This window comes from Oncorhynchus keta, chromosome 36 (assembly GCF_023373465.1).
Source record: "Oncorhynchus keta strain PuntledgeMale-10-30-2019 chromosome 36, Oket_V2, whole genome shotgun sequence".
Classification (NCBI taxonomy): domain Eukaryota; kingdom Metazoa; phylum Chordata; class Actinopteri; order Salmoniformes; family Salmonidae; genus Oncorhynchus; species Oncorhynchus keta.
This window is the reverse complement of record NC_068456.1, coordinates 1,579,302-1,601,107: the sequence shown is the minus strand read 5'-3', so window position 1 is coordinate 1,601,107 and position 21,806 is coordinate 1,579,302. Positions and strand designations below refer to the sequence as shown.

The 21,806-nt window shown below is 42.0% G+C and overlaps 1 protein-coding gene across 1 annotated transcript in view; it reads right to left on the bottom strand.

The window, feature by feature from the left end:
- Positions 1–21,806, bottom strand: part of LOC118369378 (cadherin-23-like) — a 625,272-nt gene that overhangs the window by 283,693 nt on the left and 319,773 nt on the right. The window contains 1 exon segment of the mRNA XM_052498286.1: positions 19,003–19,081. Within this exon segment, the coding sequence (XP_052354246.1) occupies positions 19,003–19,081 (79 nt within the window).

The window sequence follows — 21,806 nt, the reverse complement described above, 5'->3', positions numbered from 1 at the left end:
GTGGAGGCAATGGCTGGAGGGGGCAGAACATTTGTTCATTCTGTGGGCCGACTACAAGAACCTGGATATCTCCACACCGCCAAGCTTCTTAAGTCCAGGCAAGCTAGGTGGGCCTTGCTTTTCACCTGGTTCAACTTCTCCCTCTCATACCAACCGGGATCCAAGAATGTCAAGCCGGATACTCTGTCACACCGCTATATCCTTCCCTGACTGGCAACGGAACTCAGCTGGGGAATAGAGAAGCAGGTTTGTGAGGTACAGCATTCCCAGCTGAGCCTCAGGGGAGCCCAGATAACCGGATGTTTGTTCCTGATGCGGTCCACTCCTCTGTCCTGGAGCCGGCCCACTCCTCCAAGCTTGCCTGCTACCTGGACTCCTGTCGGACCTTGGCCTTTGTGCAACAGCGCTTTTGGTGGACTACCATGGTTCCTGATGTCTCTGCGTTAGTTGCCGCATGCATGATCTGTGCGCAGACTAAGACTCCTCGACAAGCTCCGGCTGGTCTCTTCGTCACGGGTCTCCCCCCGTCTGATGGCAACACTACCATCCTGGCAGTAGTGGATCGGTTTTCCAAAGCTGCCCACTTCATTCCTCTCCCCAAGCTACCCTCTGCCAAAGTGATGGCCCAGCTCATGGTGCAGCACATACTCCGGATCCACAGACTCCCAGTGGACATGGTCTCTGACCAGGGCCCTCAGTTCTCATCCCAGTTCTGGTCGGTGTTCTGCACACTCTTTGGGTCGTCGGCCCGCCTGTCCTCTGTGTTCCACCCCTAGTCCAATGGCCAGTCAGAGTGAGCCAACCAAGACCTGGAGACGACTCTTTGCTGCCTGGTCTCCATCAACCCAACCCCCTGGAGCCAGCAACTGGTGTGGCACGAATACACCCGCAACACCCTTCCTTTCTCTGCCACGGGTCTCCCGCCCTTTGGTAATCAGCTCCCGCTCTTCCCCGAGTAGGAGGAAGAGGTCGGCATACCTTCAGCCCAGATGTTTGTCCGCCGCTGTCCGGTCGGCCCTTCTCAAGACCACTTCCAGGTATCAATAATATATCAACGACAAGCGGACCGCCACCGGACTCTGGCTTTCCCGAATCTGCCCCTTTGGAAGCAGGTTTGCAGTGTCCCCCGCCCCAAAACAATCCACCACCTGCACTCGAATAGCGAATGGACTTTACATGCAGTTGCAAGGTAGGCTACACCATTTGTAAAGCAGATGAATGTGCTTAATTGTTAAGGATATGCTAACTGTGGATAACAGTCATTCAAGTTCAGCATTGCTAACTAGCAATATGATTCACACTTCTTGCTAGCTAAACCGAATGACACATGCATCTCTCGCTGTAACCACTGAAAAAAAGATATGAGAGGAAAATGTCAGTCACTCCCCAACTCCTCCAATGACATGACATCCTCCCAGCAGCTAGCTAGCTAGCTAATGTTATGCTTGGTGTTTTTAGCTTGCTAAATGCATAGCTAGCTACACAAATAGATAAGCTAGACCAGAGATGTCAAATTCAATCAGCGCACGGACCAAGTTAAATAAACACAACAAATTCTCGGGCCAGACATAGCCTTATTGTTTTTACAAAAAAACGTGCAACCACGACCCAAACTGGCCATGGTTAAATTAGTTTTATTAGGCTTTTTATAATGTCCAATGATGTACATAAGTTTGAAGTCGGAAGTTTACATACACTTAGTTTGGAGTCATTAATACTCTTATTTCAACGACTCTGGGATAGGGGGCAGCATTTTTTACTTTTGGATAAATAGCGTGCCAAATTTCAACTTCCTGCTACTCATGCCAAGAATAAAATATATGGATATTAGTAGTATATTTGGATAGAAAACACTCTGAAGGTTCTAAAACTGTTTGAATCATGTCTGTGAGTATAACAGCACTTATGTAGCAGGCAAAACCCAGAGAAATAACCATTCAGAAAAAAAATTTTTTTGGGTTCACTGTCTACTCAATGAATTTTCATTGGGGAACTGGATTTCTCTGGCAGTGTTTTCAGTTCCTACCGCTTCCACTGGATGTCACCAGTCTTTGGAAAATGGTTGAGGTTATTCCTTTGTGAAATTATGAAGTACGGCCATCTTGAAACAGTGTAACACTGTTGAGAGTTGTGCAAGACTAGAAAAGTAGCGTCAGTTTGTTGTTGTCCTGTATTGAAAACAGATAGACCCGTCTTCAATTTGATCGATTATTAACGTTTAAAAATACCTAAAGTTGTGTTACAAAAGTAGTTTGAAATGTTTTGGCAAAGTTTACAGGTAACTTTTGAAATATTTTATAGTGACGTTGTGCAAATTGGAAGCTGTATTTTTCTGGATCAAACGTTCCAAATAAATTGACATTTTGGATATATATGGACAGAATTAATCGAACAAAAGAACATTTGTGATGTTTATGGGACATATTGGAGTGCCAACAAAAGAAGCTCGTCAAAGGTAAGGCATGATTTATATTTTATTTCTACGTTTTGTGTAGCGCCTGCAGAGTTGAAATATTATTTCTCTCTTTGTTTACTGCTGTGCTATCATCAGATAATAGCTTCTTATGCTTTTCACCGAAAAGCCTTTTTGAAATTTGACATGTTTGCTGGATTCACCAACGAGTGTAGCTTTAAATTGCTATCTTACATGTATGATTTAATGAAAGTTTTAATTTTATAGTATTTTATTTGAATCTGGCGCTCTGCATTTGCATCACCCCTATCCGAGATGTTTTAACAAACTATAGTTTTGTCAAGTTGGTTAGGACATCTACTTTGTGCATGACACAAGTCATTTTTCCAACAATTGTTTACAGACAGATTATTTCACTTATAATTCACTGTATCACAATTCCAATGGGTCACTAAGTTAACTGTGCCTTTAAAACGTATTATGGCTTAGATCCCGCTAACGGGATCGATATGACAACAGCCAGTGAAAGTCCAAATTCGAAACAACAGAAATCTCATAATGAAAATTGTTCTAACATACAAGTATTTTACAGCATTTTAAAGATAAACTTGTTGTTAATCCCACCACAGTGTCCGAATTCAAAAAGGCTTTAGGATGAAAGCACACCAAACGATTATGTGAGGTCTGCACCTAATCGCAGAAAAACACAGCCATTTCTCCAGCCAAAGAGAGGAGTCACAAAAAGCAGAAATAGAGATAAAATTAATCACTAACCTTTGATGATCTTCATCAGATGACACTCATAGGACTTCATGTTACACAATACATGTATGTGTGATTTTGCAGAGAGCCACATCAATTTACAGAAATATTCATCATAAATGTTGATGAAAATACAAGTGTTATGCATGGAACTTTAGATCAACCTCTCCTTAATGAACGTTTGAGTTTTAACGAGTGCTATTAGCATTTAGCGTAGCGCATTTGCATTTCCAGATGGCTAAATGGGACGCATGCTTGTCGGGTCGACTTAAGAGGTTAATGCAGCCGCTGTGTCAGATTTCAAAAAAGCTTTACTGAAAAAGCACACCATGCAATAATCTGAGTATAGCGCTTAGACCACAAAACAAGCCATACAGATATCCACCATGTTGTGGAGTCAACAGAAGTCAGAAATAGCATTATAAATATTCACTTACCTTTGACGATCTTCATCAGAATGCACTCCCAGGAATCCCAGTTCCACAATAAATGTTTGATTTGTTCAATAGTGTCCATCATTTATGTCCAAATACCTCCTTTAAGTTTGCGCATTTAGTACACAATCCAAACTCACGAGGCGCGGGCAAGTCCAGGCGAAAGTTCAGACAAAAAGTCATATTACAGTTCGTAGAAACATGTCAAATGAAATATAGAATCAATCTTTAGAATGTTTTTTTCATAAATCTTCAATAATGTTTCATCCGGAGAATTCCTTTGTCTATAGAAATGCAATGGAACAGAGCAAACTCTCACGTGAGCACGCGTGATCAGCTCGTGGCACTCTGCCAGACCCCTGACTCAATCAGCTCTCATTCCCCCCTCATTCACAGTAGAAGAATCAAACAAGTTTCTAAAGACTGCTGACATGTAGTGGAAGCCTTAGGACGTGCAATTTGACCACGTAAACACTACATATTTGATAGGCAATGACTTGAAAAACTACAAACTTCAGATTTTCCACTTCCTGGTTGGATTTTATCTCTGTTTTTTACCTGCCATATGAGTTCTGCTATACTCACAGACATCATTCAAACTGTTTTAGAAATCCCAGAGTGTTTTCTATCCACATATACTAATAATATGCATATATTAGCAACTGGGCCTGAGTAGCAATCAGTTTACTCTGGGCACCTTATTCCTCCAAGCTACTCAATACTGCCCCCAGCCATAAGAAGTTTTAAACAGCTTGGGAAATTCCAGAAAATTATGTCATGGCTTTAGAAGCTTCTGATAGGTTAAATGACAAAATTTGAGTCAATTGAAGGTGTACCTGTGGATGTATTTCAAGGCCTACCTTCAACCTCAGTGCATCTTTCTTGACATCATGGGAAAAATCAAAAGAAATCAGCCAAGACCTCAGAAAAATAATTGTAGTCTGGTTCATCCTTGGGAGCAATTTCCAAATGCCTGAAGGTACCACGTTCATCTGTACAAACAATAGTACGCACGTATAAACACCACGGACCACACAGCTGTCATTCCGCTTAGGAAGGAGACGCGTTCTGTCTCCTAGAGAACGTACTTATGTGCGAAAAGTGCAAATCAATCCCAGAACAACTTGAAAGGACCTTGTGAAGATGCTTGAGGAATCAGGTAGCAAAGTATCGGCCTTAAAGGCCGCTCAGCAAGGAAGGAGCCACTGCTCCAAAACTGCCATAAAAAAGCCAGACTATGGTTTGCAAATGCACATGGGGACAAAGATTTAGTGAAATGTCCTCTGGTCTGATGAAACAAAAATAGAACTGTTTGGCCATAATGACCATCGTTATGTTTGGCGGCAAAAGGGGGAGGCTTGCAAGCCAAAGAACACCATCCTAACTGTGAAGCATGGGGTTGGCAGCATCATGCTGTGGGGGTGCTTTGCTGCAGGAGGGACTGGTGCACTTCACAAAATAGATGGCATCATGAGACTGGAAAATTATGTGGAGATATTGAAGCAACATCTCAAGACATCAGTCTAGGAAGTTAAAGCTTGGTCGCAAATGGGTCTTCCAAATGGACAATGACACCAAGCATACTTGGGGCAAAATGGCTTCAGGACAACAAAGTCAAGGTATTGGAGTGGCCATCACAAAGCCCTGACCTCAATCCTGTAGAATCCTATAGTTTTGGCAGAACTGAAAATGCATGTGTGAGCAAGGAGGCCTTACAAACCTTACTCAGTTACACCAGCACTGTCAGGAGAACTTGTTGTGGGAAGCTTGTGGAAGGCTACCTGAAATGTTTGACCCAAGTTAAACAATTTAAAGTCAATGCTACCAAATTCTAATTGAGTTTATGTAAACTTCAGACCCACTAGGAATGTGATAAAATAAATAAAATCTGCAATAAATAATTATCTCTACTAGTATTCTGGCATTTTACATTCTTAAAATGAAGTGGTGATCCTAACTGACCTAAGACAGAGAATTGTTACTAGGATTAAATATGAGGAATTGCGAAAAACTGAGTTTAAATGTATTTGGCTAAGGTGTATGTAAACTTCTGACTTCAACTGATGCTGTATATCTAATTTTGACATATTACAACAAATGAAGAGATAAATAATATTTGTCCATCCTTTGCTGCTGTGCTTGCAGATGTGCGTAAAATTCTGCGACCCAAATAAAAAAAGTATTTCTCAAAATAACAAAAACATAAGTAGAGGTTTGTTGCAACATTTCAACTTCAAAGATGTAAAAAAAAAATTGCACTGCATGGATCAATGGTGCGGTTGAATACAGCATTGCTGTCTGGTAAACTAAACATGTATTCTAGCTGAGAAGCTAGTCTAGGCTACTGCTCAAATGTTGTTGTAATAGGTCTACATGTTTCTCCTTTGCATGATGTTCATAAAGGAGATGGCTCTGTTGACTGTTGACTCATTTATGATCGCTTGTGTCCTATCCAGCCTGCAGACCTTGTGTTTGCGCTAGTCCATTAGCAACATTACGGCTGACTTGTGATCATTGCACTTGCTAGTTTGATTGTATTGACTTTCCAGCCTTAGTTACAGTCGTAAAGGTGAGAGGTTAGCATGTCTTGGGGGTATACAATTTGTGAATCATCTGCACAACTGGACAGTTTTTGGGGGTTCTGGAAACATATCTTTTCTGATGTCCCCACACTGCACACTGCCCTAACTCATCTGGACAAGAGGAATACCTACGTGAGAATGCTGTTCATCGACTACAGCTCGGCATTTAACATTAAAAAATGTTTTTGAAAATGTTATTATCCGAAATGTTATCCTAATATCAGGTAAAACCCAAACTACAACATTAGGGAAATCTTAGCTAATATTCTAGGAATGTTCCCGGTTTGCTGGGGAGAAGAGGCAGTCTGCGAGAAGGAGGAGGAGGAGGTATGCCCTGTGGGTAATTAAGCTGGATTGAGGGCAAGAGGTGGAGAGAGCAGCGGGAGAGGAAGGAGAGAGGGACTGGGACTGCTAGAGTCGATAGTCAGTCACCCTAGTCAAAATGAAGTCACAGCAGAGAACGAGCGTGTGCGCTGGGGGTGGGGGAGTAAACAGAGATTAGTGGTGGGCACCAATATCGATATTTCAGGGTAGGGGTTGGGGTTAGCAAGTGGCCATCTCTCTTGGTGGAAGGCAGATTAGCTGGGTGTGCAGCACCGTGTAGAGAGGGTTTTGACTTTGACTGCCTCAGGTTTCGCAGATGCCTTTCTCCGCGGCTCCGTGGCCTGCAAAGGTTGGCCAAAGAGACAGATTGAAATTATACAGATTGCCTCCTGGGTCTCATTAAGAAAAAATATTTATATTCTAATTGCTGTTGTGACAAAAAGAGTGCTCCTCTTCTCCCATTCGCAATGACATTGAGATTGGACCTCTGGAGGGGGAAGAGGCAGTGTCACATGTAGGCAGACAGGCAGGCAGGCAGGCACACACACACACACACACACACACACACACACACACACACACACTTGCAGACAGGCACGTATGCAGGCGGGCAGACAGGCACGCACACATACACACAGAATGCTGCTCATTCACAAGTGCACAGACACACAGACTCACATACACACACACACGCACAGAATGATGCTAATTCACAAGCGCACAAACAGACACAGACACACACATCCCGCTAAAAACATGTTTACACACACCTGATGTATTCCAACTCTCAATTACACACTTACTTTCTATTTGCACGTGGAATGGAAAGTGTGTGTGTGTGTGTGTGTGTGTGTGTGTGTGTGTGTGTGTGTGTGTGTGTGTGTGTGTGTGTGTGTATATCAATATGTGTCAGAGTGTGTGGGCTGTGGAGCAAAGTGACAGGGGTTGATACTATGAAGCTCTCACATTACCAACTGTAGTGGACTGGAAAATAAGAAATGCATTGTTTCTCAAGAAGCATGCTACACACACACACACACACACACACACACACACACACACACACACACACACACACACACACACACACACACACACACACACACAACACATTTGTTTTGCTATTCTTGTGGGGACTAAACAATTGATTCCCATTCAAAATCCTATTTACCGAACCCCATACCCAAAATCTTAATTTAGTGTTTGGTGGGGGCCCAATTAGGTGAGCCAGAGGGGCCATCAACACAAAGAAGTTCAAGAAGAAATTATGTATTTAATTTGCCCTGTCTTGTTTTGTCTGTAGTTTTTTAAATTATATTTATTTAATTTCTTATATTAAGTACTTTAAAGTGGCACTTAGTTTTTCAGTCCTTAATCGCTTTATCCCCTGGTGTGATTTTTCAATATTTACTATATTATTTACTTATTCAATTATTTATGTATTCATTTATTGATCCAGCTTGCATTCTTTATTGCTGTTATTTGTTCCACTTGTTTACACTCACCACTTAATCAACCCTCGTCTTCCTTTCTTTGAACTGTCGCAGGTGACCCCTCTGAGCTCTCGGCCTCCATTGATGCCTCAGGCAAACAACCGCCCCATGTTCCCCCACCCTCTCCATACCAGACTGACTTGCCATATACATATGCAGACCGAGCAGGAAGTTACAATAGGCCCGTGCAAACCAAGGTTTAATACCAGCACAAACAGAAATCCTCTTAAACCTAATTGCTAACTCTAACTCTAAACCTAATCCCTAACCCTAATTGTAGCCCTAACCCTAATTGTAAACCTAACCTTAAACCTTATTCCTAAGCCTAAAATAGCCTTTTTCCTTGTAAGCAATTTCCTTGTTTTACTATCCTTGTGAGAACTTCTGGTCTCCACAAGGATGGTAAAACCAAACACACACGCGCTGGTGCGTACATTTCCCGTTTTCACATGCAAATAGGAAAGTTAGTGTGTGATTACTTGTAGTGGAATTGTTGGAATACAACAGTGATCTTGTTGCCGATTACCAATACTACAGCCTTGGCTGGGTCTCATGTTAAATCACTATTTGGATAGAACTTACATAGGAGTTAATAGGTAGGATTGTGATACTGTAACATATCCATAGAGTAGGCTATGTTACTGTTACATATAGTAAGCAAGTCTCATTGACTTGATATGTGCTGTAGACCAGCAAGGCAGCATTCACTGCTGAGAGAAGAGCTATTGAAATTCTCAACATCTGTTTGCGAAGAGCAACATCTGTTTGCTAAGAGTGCATTGAATCACAAAAGTGGAGAACATACTGTACACGTGTAATTATTTTGGGGGGGATTGTGCTTTGAGAACTGGAAACAGACATATCTGGTGAGTTCAATCAAGTGTGGCAAGGTGATGACAATAACACTATTTTGCGTCCCAAATTACACCATATTCCCTATTTAGTGCACCACTTTGTCACACACAAAAAAGTTGAGCACTATGGAATCTTGTGTGATTCAAGGCGTAGCCAATGACTCTCACAGCAGTGAGCTTTGGAGGACAGCATGCAGCGAGATGTTCTCACATTTTAATTACTATGATTAAGCCAAGGAGATATGTTTTCCCAATGTTTTAACAAGGTTCTGACAAGGGCTGTGGCGGTCAAGCAAATAACTGTCGGTCTCAAGTGACCGTTAATTAACATAAATACATTTAGTATCTCCTGGCTTCCAAACATAGCCTACGAGCCATTGATGCAGACCTTTGGAGCATCTACATTTTAAAAAGTCTAATAGATTCAGGTAATATAGTCTACACCTTCACAATAAATCCATTATTTATGATATGAAGAAAATGTAATATATTTCAGAAGAACAGAATAGCATACTCTTGAGTTGTCCTTATGTGAGGTCCTGATCTGGCTATGCAAATTGGATTTGGACTACACTAGTTAATTTAGCAGAAAATATTTGCTTAGAATTCTGTGGCATTATCTGGTCTTTCTCACAGGCTACAAGTGAAGACAGACACATCGGGGATGCAACTGCGCACGTCCTTATCTAGGTGCATATGGAAGATATTGGAAGAATTGTCCACATTTACTTTTTGTCAGCCAACAAGATGAGTAGGCCTAAAAAACAGCAAGAACATTAGCCTACATGTATGTCAATCTACTCTCCCCCGTAAGTACAAAAGTCAACCTGTTCTATTCTGTGCAAGAAATACATATTCCAAACATTTGTGGGATGCGATAGATCCTAAATGAATACAACCACGAGCATCAAAAAAACTTTTTGTGGCTGACGCAACAGATCAGAACGTTTAGCTTAACTAAACTATTAGGCTATTCTTCACATTATAAGCACAGCAATGAGCACATGACAGTAGGCTATAAGCACACATTTTCCATTAGCAGGAAAACATCATTATCAAAAATGACTGCAAATGTGATTATGTATGTTATGCCTTTATTATAAAGGTGCATTTTTATGGTGAAAATGATCTTCCCAGTTAGGCTGTACACCCCTTGTAAAGTGGATTAATGTGCATAATTTTAAGAAGATATTTGGCCGCTTTAGGTGATACAAAGCTTTATCAAAACATATAGACCTATGGGCTAGGCTACTATGATGAGTCGGTATCTTTAAAATGTATTTTAGAAAGTTAGTGGAAGAAAATTGGGAGAGAAATAAATAATCAAGATGAACCTGTAATAACAATGTGGATAAGGAAGGAGATAAGTGGAGAGTAGCGTCCCAAGTGGCACCCTATTCCTTATATAGGGCACTACTTTTGACCAGGGAAGAGGGGGCCAGATTATTCAACTGGAATGTTTTCCCTTTCCTCCCTACCTTGATCCATTTGGCTGACCCCTTTGAAAGGAGCATGTTGTGGTGGATTGGAAGACTTTGAACCAACATATGTCTGGATTTCAAACAGATTTCTCCTTTGTTTTTCAAGCTGCTGCTGAATTAAATAAAATATTAATAAGTAACACACACTCACAGTATTGATAGGCATCTGCATTGATGATAGTGTGTGCATTGGTGACAGTACCATGACATTGTATTTATTATGTAGTGTGTATATGACCTTCTAACAGACAGACTAACTGATAAATATGGGTCCTCTATTACTGTTACATAATATGTATAATATCTGTATAGCTACTATATTATATAGAGATGTTTATTATTTATTATTTTATTCATAGTTGAATGGAATCATAACAGGGCTTAGATTTATCTGTGTACCAAATGGCACTCTATGGGCCCTGGCTAAAAGAAGTGCACTAAATAGGAAATAGGGTGCCCTTTGGGATGGACCCCCAGTGAACTACACATCCTCTCCTCAGAGAGATTACAGGAAGCACCCAGTCTGAGCGCTGTTAGCCCCAAAGTGGCTAACTGAAAAACTTACAGAAATCCCCCGGGCAGACTTCAGAGCTCCCTATAAAATAAGCAGGTATTAGCCTTAGCCAATGTTACAGCTTGTAGCTGATACAGAGTTACAGACCCAAGCCTGAAGAAAAGGGAATCAGAGTATCTAGCCACACTGAGGGATAGAGATATGTGTGGAGATGAGAGGGGAATGGTAGGAAATAATCGCCTTTTCTTGCTTATCTGTGCATCCAGGCGGGAAATGTTGTGGCTGTACCTGGCTGACCTGTGTGCTGGGGCAGTTGTACGACAAGGCCAGCAGCCCCCCCCCCAATCTACCATTGTCTGTCTCCTACAAACATGCATACAAACACACACACAAAAACACACACGCACACACACTCATGCACACACACGCATCCACACACACTCTGAGGGGGGACAGGCTGGCTGTTTGGGCAGCAGGCCAGATGGGAGGAGGTGAATTGTTCAGTTCCACCCCTCAGTCTCCGGTCACTGGGTCACACACCTGCTTGCCTTTGGCTACAGATGCTATATGCAAAGACACATCTGCGTTTTATAAAGTAAAAGAAAATGGGAGTCTTGTGTTTTAAATTGCATTTTAAAATCATAATGCATACTCAAACCTTTAACTCCTACTACTGTAGTTGGAATGTTGAGAGAGACGCTTAAGATGTGGATTAGTTCTGTAAGTGTGTGTGCACGAGAGAAATATAGTAAGAGACAGGTTGAGTTTTTGCCTGTGGTGCTCAATACTGTACATACAGGCGCAGCTGAACATTTGCCCATATCTTTTCATGGCTCCATAAGATTACTCCACCTACAGCCACAGAAGTTGAGGCAGCAGAGTGTGTGGGGCTGGCTGCATGGGCCTCATCTGGGCATTCAGACTGGCAAGACTGGCAGTCCCAGAGGTCATCACTGTGATGTACTGTGCATCCCCCTGACCAAGCCTGTTTGATCATGCATGTATGTCTGTGTGTCTGTCATGCATGTCTGTGTGTCTGTCTTTCTGGGTATGGGACATAGGCTTTGAGGGACAAGAGGGGCCAGGGGGGACTGATTCCAGGACTAGGGGCTGGGGTAATATGTGCTGTACTTTGCATAAGAATCAGGGTGAAAGTTCTGGCACCTAAATATAAACAGTATCAAACTAAATCACGGTGTATTGGTAGTGTACACAGATTTGCAAAAGTTGTCGCAGGTGCAGCAAAATGCATGTGTTTCTAGCTCCATCAGGACAGTAATACAATAATAAAAACGTACATACCCAAACCTGAAGCCATGGATTAAATTCGCACTGAGCTAAAGGGTAGAGCTGTCACTTTCAAGGAGCGGGACTCTAACCTGGAAGCTTATAAGAAATCCCGCTATGCCCTCCGACGAACCATCAAACAGGGGTGGCAGGGTAGCCTAGCGGTTAGAGTGTTGGACTAGTAACCGAAAGGTTGCAAGTTCAAATCCCCAAGCTGACAAGTTACAAATCTGTCGTTCTGCCCCTGAACAGGCAGTTAACCCACTGTTCCTAGGCTGTCATTGAAAATTAGAATTTGTTCTTAACTGACTTGCCTAGTATAATAAAGGTAAAATAAATAAATAAAAAAGGTGCAGCTTCAATACAGGACTAAGATCAAATCGTACTACACCGGCTCCGACTCTCGTCGAATGTGGCAGGGTTTGCGAAACATTACAGACTTGGTTGTTGTCCTTGCACCACATGGTCAGGTCTCTGACCTCCTCCCTATAGCCTTTGTCATCGTTGTCAGTGATCAGGCCTACCACTGTTGTGTTTTTATGGCGGTTTTGTAGCGGCCTTTCAAGTTATGTGGATATAGATACTTTTGTACCTGTTTCCTCCAGCATCTTCACAAGGTCCTTTGCTGTACTTCTGGGATTTGCACATTTCACACCAAAGTAGGTTCATCTCTAGGAGACAGAATTCCTCTCCTTCCTGAGCAGTATGATCCCATGGTGTTTATACTTGCGTACTATTGTTTGTACAGATGAACGTGGTACCTTCAGACATTTGGATTTTGTTCCCAAGGATGAACCAGACTTGTGGAGGTCTACAATTTTTTCTAAGGTCTTGGCTGATTTCCCCATGATTTCAAGCAAAGAGGCCTTTTGCGTGTAGGGGGCAGTATTTGTTGCTCTTGCTGCTGGTGATTCTCTGATACACCTCTACGCAGACAACACCATTCTGTATACTTCTTGCCCCCCTTTGGACACTGTGTTAACTAACCTCCAGACAAGCTTCAATGCCAACTCTCCTTCTGTGGCCTCCAACTGCTCTTAAATGCAAGTAAAATGAAATGCATGCTATTCATCCGATCACTGCCTACACCTGCTCGCCTGTCCAGCATCACTACGTGGACAACTACAAATACCTAGGTGTCTGGTTAGACTGTAAACTCTCCTTCCAGACTCACGTGAAGCATCTCCAATCCAAAAATGTAATCTGGAATTGGCTTCCTATATCGCAATAAAGCATCCTTCACTCATGCCCTCGTAAAACTGACCATCCTACCGATCCTCGACTTCGGTGATGTCATCTATAAAATTGCCTCCAACACTCTACTCAACAAACTGGATGCATTCTATCACAGTGCCATCCGTTTTGTTACCAAAACGGGTGGCACTACCCACTATTGCGACCTGTACGCTCTCGTTGGTTGGCCCTCGCTTCATACTCGTCACCAAACCCACTGGCTACAGGTTATCTACAAGTCTCTGCTAGGTAAAGGTAAAGCCCCACCTTATCTCAGCTCACTGGTCACCATAGCAGCATCCACTCATAGCACACACTCCAGCAGGTATATCTCACTGGTCATCCCCAAAGTCAATTCCTCCTTTGGTCGCCTTTCCTTCCAGTTCTCTGCTGCCAATGACTGGAACGAACTGCAAAAATCTCTGAAGCTGAAGACTCATATCTCTCTCACTAGCTTTAAGCACCAGCTGTCAGAGCAGCTCACAGATCACTGCACCTGTACATAGCCCATCTGTAAACAGCCCATCTATCTACCTACCTCATCCCCATACTGTATTTATGTATTTATCTTGCTCCTTTGCACACCAGTATCTCTACTTGCACATTCCTCTTCTGCACATCTACCATTCCAGTGTTTTAATTGCTATATTGTAATTACTTCGCCACCATGGCCTATTTATTGCCTTAACCTGTTTGGGGTAGGGGGCAGCATTTTCACTTTTGGATAAATATTGTGCCCAAACTGTCCTGCCTCCTACTCTGTCCCAGATCCTAATATATGCATATTATTAGTAGTATTGGATAGAAAACACTCTGAAGTTTCTAAAACTGTTTGAATCATGTCTGTGAGTATAACATAACTTATTTAGCAGGCGAAATCCCAAGGACAAACCATTCAGATTTTCTTTTGTTTTGAAGTTACTGTCTTTTCAATATGTTTTCATGGGGAATCCAGAATTCTAATAGACTTTCCTGCAGTTCCTACCGCTTCCACTGGATGTCGAAATTGGTTGAGGTTTTTCCTTTGTGTAACGAAGAATTACCATAGCGTTTTGTGTCACGCCTGCAGAGTTGAAAAATGCTACTCTCTCATTATTTACTGTTGTGCTATCATCAGATAATAACATCTTATGCTTTCGCCGAAAATACTTTTTGAAATCTGACATGTTGGCTGGATTCACAACGAGTGTAGCTTTAATTTGCTATCTTGCATGTGTAATTTAATGAAAGTTAGATTTTTATAGAAATGTATTTGAATTTGGCGCTCTGCATTTTCCCTGGCTATTGGCCATGTGGGACGCAAGGGTCCCGCCTACCCCAGAGAGGTTAACTCCCTTATCTTACCTCATTTGAACTCACTGTATATAGACTTGTTTTCTTTTGTTCTACTGTATTTTCTTTTGTTCTACTGTATTATTGACTATGTTTTGTTTATACCATGTGTCGAATTGCTATGCTTTCTCCTACCCAGGTCGCAGTTGCAAATGAGAACTTGTTCTCAACTAGCCTACCTGGTTAAATAAAGGTGAAATAAAAAATAAATAAAATGCAGTTTTTGATGAAGTCTCCTTCAAGTCGCTGCAGTTGTTTATCACCAACTGCACCTTGCAGCCATCACCTGCATTGTGGGAGGCACTATTTGTCAACCAATCATTCGGGTGTTTTTGGTTGGCACAAGTGAACGTGACCAAAGATGTGATTGAAACAGGAACCAACTTTGCCGCGATTCTGAAGCAACAGGGTATACAAATTAAAGTGATATTTGAGACCCCTCTCTAACCAATTAACTGTACACACGTTATGTGTTTAGTTTGCGGGTGTGTGATATGGGGGTTTCGAGAAACATATTTAGACATTTATAGAGAACTTTTATTAACAATAGCAGCAATTTTGACACTTGCATGTTGATCTGAGCCTTGCTGTTTGAAAACCACCACACTCATCTGTCGCAGATGCACATTCCCAACATCAATCGCCGACTTTCATCTACAGTGAGCTTCTTTACCCTTACTGCTCGAACACACCCAACCTCTTTCTTAGCCCACCCCCCCCAAACACACCCATGCACACACGCACACACACCCATCAACAACAGATCCAGAGCTCACAGAGCGTCACAATCTACTGTATGCATCAAATCCCAGATTACTCCTGGAGAGAGAGAGAGAGAGAGGGAGAGGGAGGATATCCTGATCCAGGTCTCCAGATCATTAACATAAATCATCTCTGCAATTAAAACCTTGTTTATCTTAATTACTGAACTAATGAGACGAGTCCCACAGGACTAAGTCACACCCTCTGAGGACACTCGAGGATATGAGACGTAGAAGTCTTACAAAAGCACACAGGCGCACACACACACACTTATGCGCACGCAAGCACACGAACATGTGGAAATACGCACACAAATATACACACACACCCACACACCAAATTGCATCATCCTCCCACCTCCCCGCCTCATCCTCCTACCTCATTATCCGGGCGCTGCATCATCATCCTTCACTATCCGTGATCTATTTAACTGATAGTGACTTGATCAAGCCTACAGGCTCCAGCTCCATAAGGGCTTAGTACAGCACTGTAATTTACAATTTCCCTCTACCACAGGGACTAGACACACTATCTAATTCCTAACTTTTTAATACTGTAAAACATATGACTGCATCCCTGCTGTAAACTTACAATAATTTTATCCTTGAAATCTAAATGTAAGAAAAATAATGTATTTGTACATAAAATACATTTATTCAAATTGGTAGCAACATTAACAACAAATGAACAACATAACTGACAATAGAATAATTAACACATATGTAACCAAATAAGAGCATCATTACAACACTAATTTAAAAACTATATTATGTGCCTTTGTCTGGGATGTGGGTGAGAGAGACAAAGAGAGATGGAGGTGGAATTAAAATCCTAGATCCATGATCAGTGGCAACTCTATTCAGGGAAAGGGGGTTTAAAGGTGGTGAAACACACAACAGGACAGTTTGGGTAAGAGAGCATCCAGGAGAGAGAAGTCCACTCAGCATAAGGTGTTCCTCATGGGGCTCAGAAACAATCCTCCTCAGTTCTGGGTCACCTCTTCTCACCCCTAGGACAAGAATAAAAAAAATATATAATAGTAGCCAGCGAGCACCAGGGCTGTTACTCTGTAGGTAAAAAGACAAGGGACATATTAAGTGTGTGTGTGTGTACCTACCTCACTAGAGGTCTTCAATTAAACTCAGTGAGCTGTTGGAAGAATTGGGCAATGTAGGGGTTGAGAACAGCGAGTTTCCTCTGGGCCACCTTGTCATGCATTTTGTCCAATCTTCAGGGTTCATCGTCTTGGGTTGATTTGAACCAGGTATCTGTACCACCATATATCCAATATAGTTTATAAAATCAATTGAGGCATTGAACAAACACAAATAAGACAGCTAGATAACCCTAGCTAACTAATAAAACATTGCTGTAGCCTACACAATACCACAGATTATTTTACCAGACTCACATCATTTTCTTTTCTTTCTGTGCCACCAAACATTTGCATACTACTAGTAAAGTGAACAGGTTTAGCTAATACTGTAACATTATGGAACAATGTTGTTGAGAGGTCATACGGACACGGACGTATGTCACGCAGCTGAGAGCCGAGTGCAGCAAATCACACAGCCTTTGTCACAGTGTTGTGACAACTAAAGAGGACACTGTCCGGGTGTTGTTGCCGTTCATGCTCTCCCCATTGAGTAGACTGTATCACGGGGACACCTCGATGGCTAACAATATTTGGCTGTTTTCGTAAATCCACTCTGTCTATCTACTACGATTTCAGAGCACTCTCGTCTGAGCGTGCCAGATCGCAAAATAACGGAGGAATTTATGAAGGTGCAACTCCTGTTGAATATGAGCACTGTAAGAAAACATCGGCAAAAAAACGGTTTGCATACAAGGGAGCTCAATTCTCTGCATGACTTTCCATCTAATCCTCTCTATATTTCTATTAATTTACTGTACGATATGTATCCTCAGTTTTTTCTCATTAGTTGAATATAGTTGTAGTATGTGTCCTGCTGTAAACTAGCGACACTGATCTGCTCTTACTTGTATAATATAATATATATATGTATATAGTTCTCTGCATTATACCGTCCTCTCTTATCCATATGAAATACAGTTTAGCAATCTACTGCGGACTCCTTTCATTGATCATTTTCACATTTCAGATATGCCTAATTTGGGTGGCTGCTGGTTATACATCTAAAGATAATCAGCAGTAACATACCTCTACCGTCAATATTAAGAGATGAAGATGTAACATATTCTGGCAGATTTTTTGCAATATTTGTGCGTAAGAACAGAGCTACCACAGGCAGGCGTGCCCTCCAAAGTGATGGCGGGGGCAGAAAGAACACACTTTCCATCTGACTCTGCAACCTCCGCTACAAGTAGGCCATATGATTTTGATTGCTCTGGACTCCAGAGAAGTAACACGATATATCCCTAGTTGATATTGGCTGCTAACTTGACTTACTTTCAGCTCCAAATGCAGGTGTAAAGCGCAGTTGATTTCTGTAGCCTATCTTGCGTTTTGAAAAAGCATCATTGTTTATGAGTGTAATGATGGGCTTCATTTATTGCATGTGGGTGGACATGTGCATAAGTTGCTAGTTTAAAATAATTTTGCAACATACTTTACTCATCAGATTGTGCTGCTTTCTCCTGTTCTAGTAGGCCTAATAATTGCACAACGAGTCTGCAGAACAAAACATGTTGGGGTCTCCCTGCCACCCCCACACCTCTCTCCCTCTCTCTTCTGCCCCCTCCATTGTGGTCTAAAAGGTGAAAGAACTGAACCCAGCCAACAAACCCAAAATGACTCGGTTTTAGTCATACAACAACAAAACATAAAGTAGGTCTCTTAGCATATCAGCACAATACAGGAAATGATCCTCATCCTTTCCTTACAACCTTTCTTATTCAGCTGCAGTACATACTGTACAGTACATGGAAGGGAGTTGAAGAAAGTTCTGTTTGAAGTGTCTGTATTTTGTGGGAAACCAAGAGATGGAGCACATCACAGAGGACATCCCCAACATGCACGCACGCACGCACACAGACAAACAAACACCCTCACTGCCCCAACTCCTGTATGTTGGTTTACAGGACATTATGTGTCTATCTGTCTAACTGTAGTGAGGTATTGTAACAGAACTTGTGGGGTTTAAAACAGAGTTAAACAGGGAGGTATAAACATTTGCCTCCCCCAAAATTGTTATTTGCAGTGTCCGTTGCAAAATGTTTTGCTACAGTGTCCAACTGAACACAACCCAGGTGGAGGAGGCATGGTAGCCAAACTCCCTGATGGACAGTATGATCTTGATTGATCATATTTAGACGTATTTATATTTATATATTTCATATTCTGCACGGTTGCACTGAACAGAGCTTGATAGTTTATAGACTATTCTATTATTATATTGCATTATTATATGAAAGCATTGATTGTTATGTGTTTGGATTAGCCCTGTGTAGTATTCTGTAAGATCATCATCATCACAGTGATTGATTTTGAGTGTCTGTGTGTATGTGTGTGATGGGGATTGATTAACTGATTGATTGCGTCTGACAGACCTGAGATGATGGTGTAGCCAATGCCCCTCGGTCTCCCCAGATCCTGGTCAATGGCTTTTATCTTGCGCACCTCATAGCCCTGTGGACACACACACACACAGGCATTCAGACAGGCATGAACACATACATACACGCACAAAAACACACAGTAGAAAGATGTTTAGAACACTGCCACACCGAGAAACTCAGTATGCATATGAACACATAGACCCCCCCGCTAATTAAACATGTATAGCCAATATCCCTGAGCCATTACGCACTTAGAAAACAGGAAAATGTCTGCTGCCACAAAGTAACTAACATCATCACAAAGCACAAATGGACTGGCCTTATTTCTCTCCTGTTGTTTCAAAACTCTACAGCTGAGAAGATAAGGCTGCAAGTCATGAAAAAAATGTAGAGAACGATAAAGAGAGAGGAGGGTTCAGAAAAAAAGCGTTTTGAAAAGTCTTTGATCCGCGGAGCTTTCTCGGCCTCCGCGCCTCAATCAGACACGGTGGCGGTACTTAAAAGTCTCTCTTTCTCTCCATCCCTCTCTCTCCCTTTCCCTCTCTCTTGCTACCTCTTCCAAGCTGACCAGAGAACACCCCCTCCCTCTCTTGTCTCCATCCCTCTCTCCCTCCCTCCTTTACTATCTACCTCCCATTGATTCCACAAATTGTGTCTGAGGCGTGTTTATGCTCCACTTCTGCCAAAGCATCTCCTGTCATTGACCAATTACAGCAGAATCAATTACAGCTCTTTTAGAGGTGAGCGATCACTACCAGAGAGACAGAGAGAGAGAGGCAGGGAGAGAGAGGGAGAGGGGAGTGAGGAAGATGGGGGGGGAGACAGGGAGAGAGACTGTGAGAGGAAAGTGAGCGAGAGAGAAAGAGGGAGGGAGAGCTGAAGTAATATGAGCAATATTCTCCTGCTGTCCACACAATATGTTCAATCAACCAGCATTTAAACTCTCCTCACCCTCCTCCCCTCTCTCTCTATTACTCACTCCCTCTCAGCTCAAACATATTCCCCCTCTCCTCTCTGTCTTCATGCCTTATCCCTGTACAATACTACCTTCCCTCCTCCCCCTCCCAAAATATACTCCCACTTCTACCATTTCAGCTCAGTGGTTTGACAGCCAAATTGTGTTTGTCCCAGAAAGGGTTTAAATGTCATTTCTGACAACACAAATCCAAAACAACAGCCACAAACTCGGGCCCTATGCTGTTCTTTGACAAAGCCTTTACTCTCTCAACCCGTCATCAAAGTTTTGTACAGATGGCAGGTTGATTAGCGGAAACAGAGAGACAGAAAGAGATGGAAGGAGAGAGAGAGAGAGACAGGGAGGGATGGAGAAAATGCAAAAGAGAGGGAAGGAGAGAGAAAGAAAGGGATAGCATTTGAGAAATGACCTACAACAGGGCTACATGTTTAATATCCTTTTACGTGTAAATATCAGCGGCCTTGAGGACAGTTGACACCCACTCAGGCAATCTAGCCCCGCAGCTTATCACAGCCAAACACTAGTGTGGTTTATTGGGAGGGTTCAATGCATTGAGATGAGCATGTTCAAGATAAATGGCTAATTCTCATCTCTCGTCTCACCATTATTGAATTGTTATAAGACGCGGTTAGGAAACCTACCATAACAAAAAGATTGGTGACAAGTAAGTCTGAACCTTCGGTAAATCTTCTGTCTGGAAGAAGTCATTTTTTTCTTAAGTTTAAAACTGTTATTTTCCTTGGTACAGTGTAGGCTAATGTTAGCACAGTGTATTGCTAGCAGAGGCAAGTGCATAGTTGAGCTAGCTAAGAGAGAGAGTTAGCATTGTCATGGACTGCAGAAAAGGATATGAAACAGACTTTGGAGCGGGAAAACAATGTGATTAAAAAGGGAGGAGTAAAGGAAGAGGAAAGGAAAGGCGATTTATTCAGCTGTGAAGACGAACTTTGGAATTAAAAATTGCTAAGTGAGCAAACTTGAAGATGAAATGCCAGTGAGTGACGTGAAGGAAGATCAAGTGATTGGCGAAAATATTGCTGCGGCAGAACATAACGTTGCCGTGGTTGAGGACAATTTAGAGAGTGAGAATCCGGCGCTAATTGAAAAACGTAAAATGTATTTAATTGTTGAAAATATTGGACAGTTTGATGAAAGTATTGAGGAGTAGAGCTCATATACAGAATGATTAGAATATTTTGCTCTTGCAAATTACATTGATGAGGGCACAATTGTGCCTACATTTCGTTGTGTAATGTAATGCTACGCAGCCTGCTACAGCCAGACAGGTCAGATAAGACATATGGGGATATTGTGGAAATACTGAAAGGACACTTTTCACCAAAACCACTAGTTATTGAAGAAAGGTTCGACAGAAGAAATCAGGAAGAGGGAAAATCAGTGACAATGTTTTGTTTGCTGCTGCATTAAGTAAACTGTCAGAGCACTGTGAGTTTAATGACGTTTTAAATGACACCATTAGAGACAGACTAGTATGTGGGCTACGGAGTGAAATTACAAAAAAAGAGACTTGATTGAAAGTAATCTGACCTTGGCAAAGGCTATTGAAGTCAGTGTGCCCATGGAACTAGCTGCTAAAGAGGCTCAGCAGTTGAGTTCATCAGGACGAGCCTGTGGTAAAAAGGGTCACATCGAACGAGCCTGCCTACATTTTTTTTGTGTGTAATGTGGCCAAATACATTGCATTTACTATACACCCTTCTACAGTCAGACAGGTGTAATAAGTAATAAGATGTAATAAGATGTAGACATTACTGAGGTCACAGTTAAACGGACAACCTGAAAAGCTGCCACTCTACGT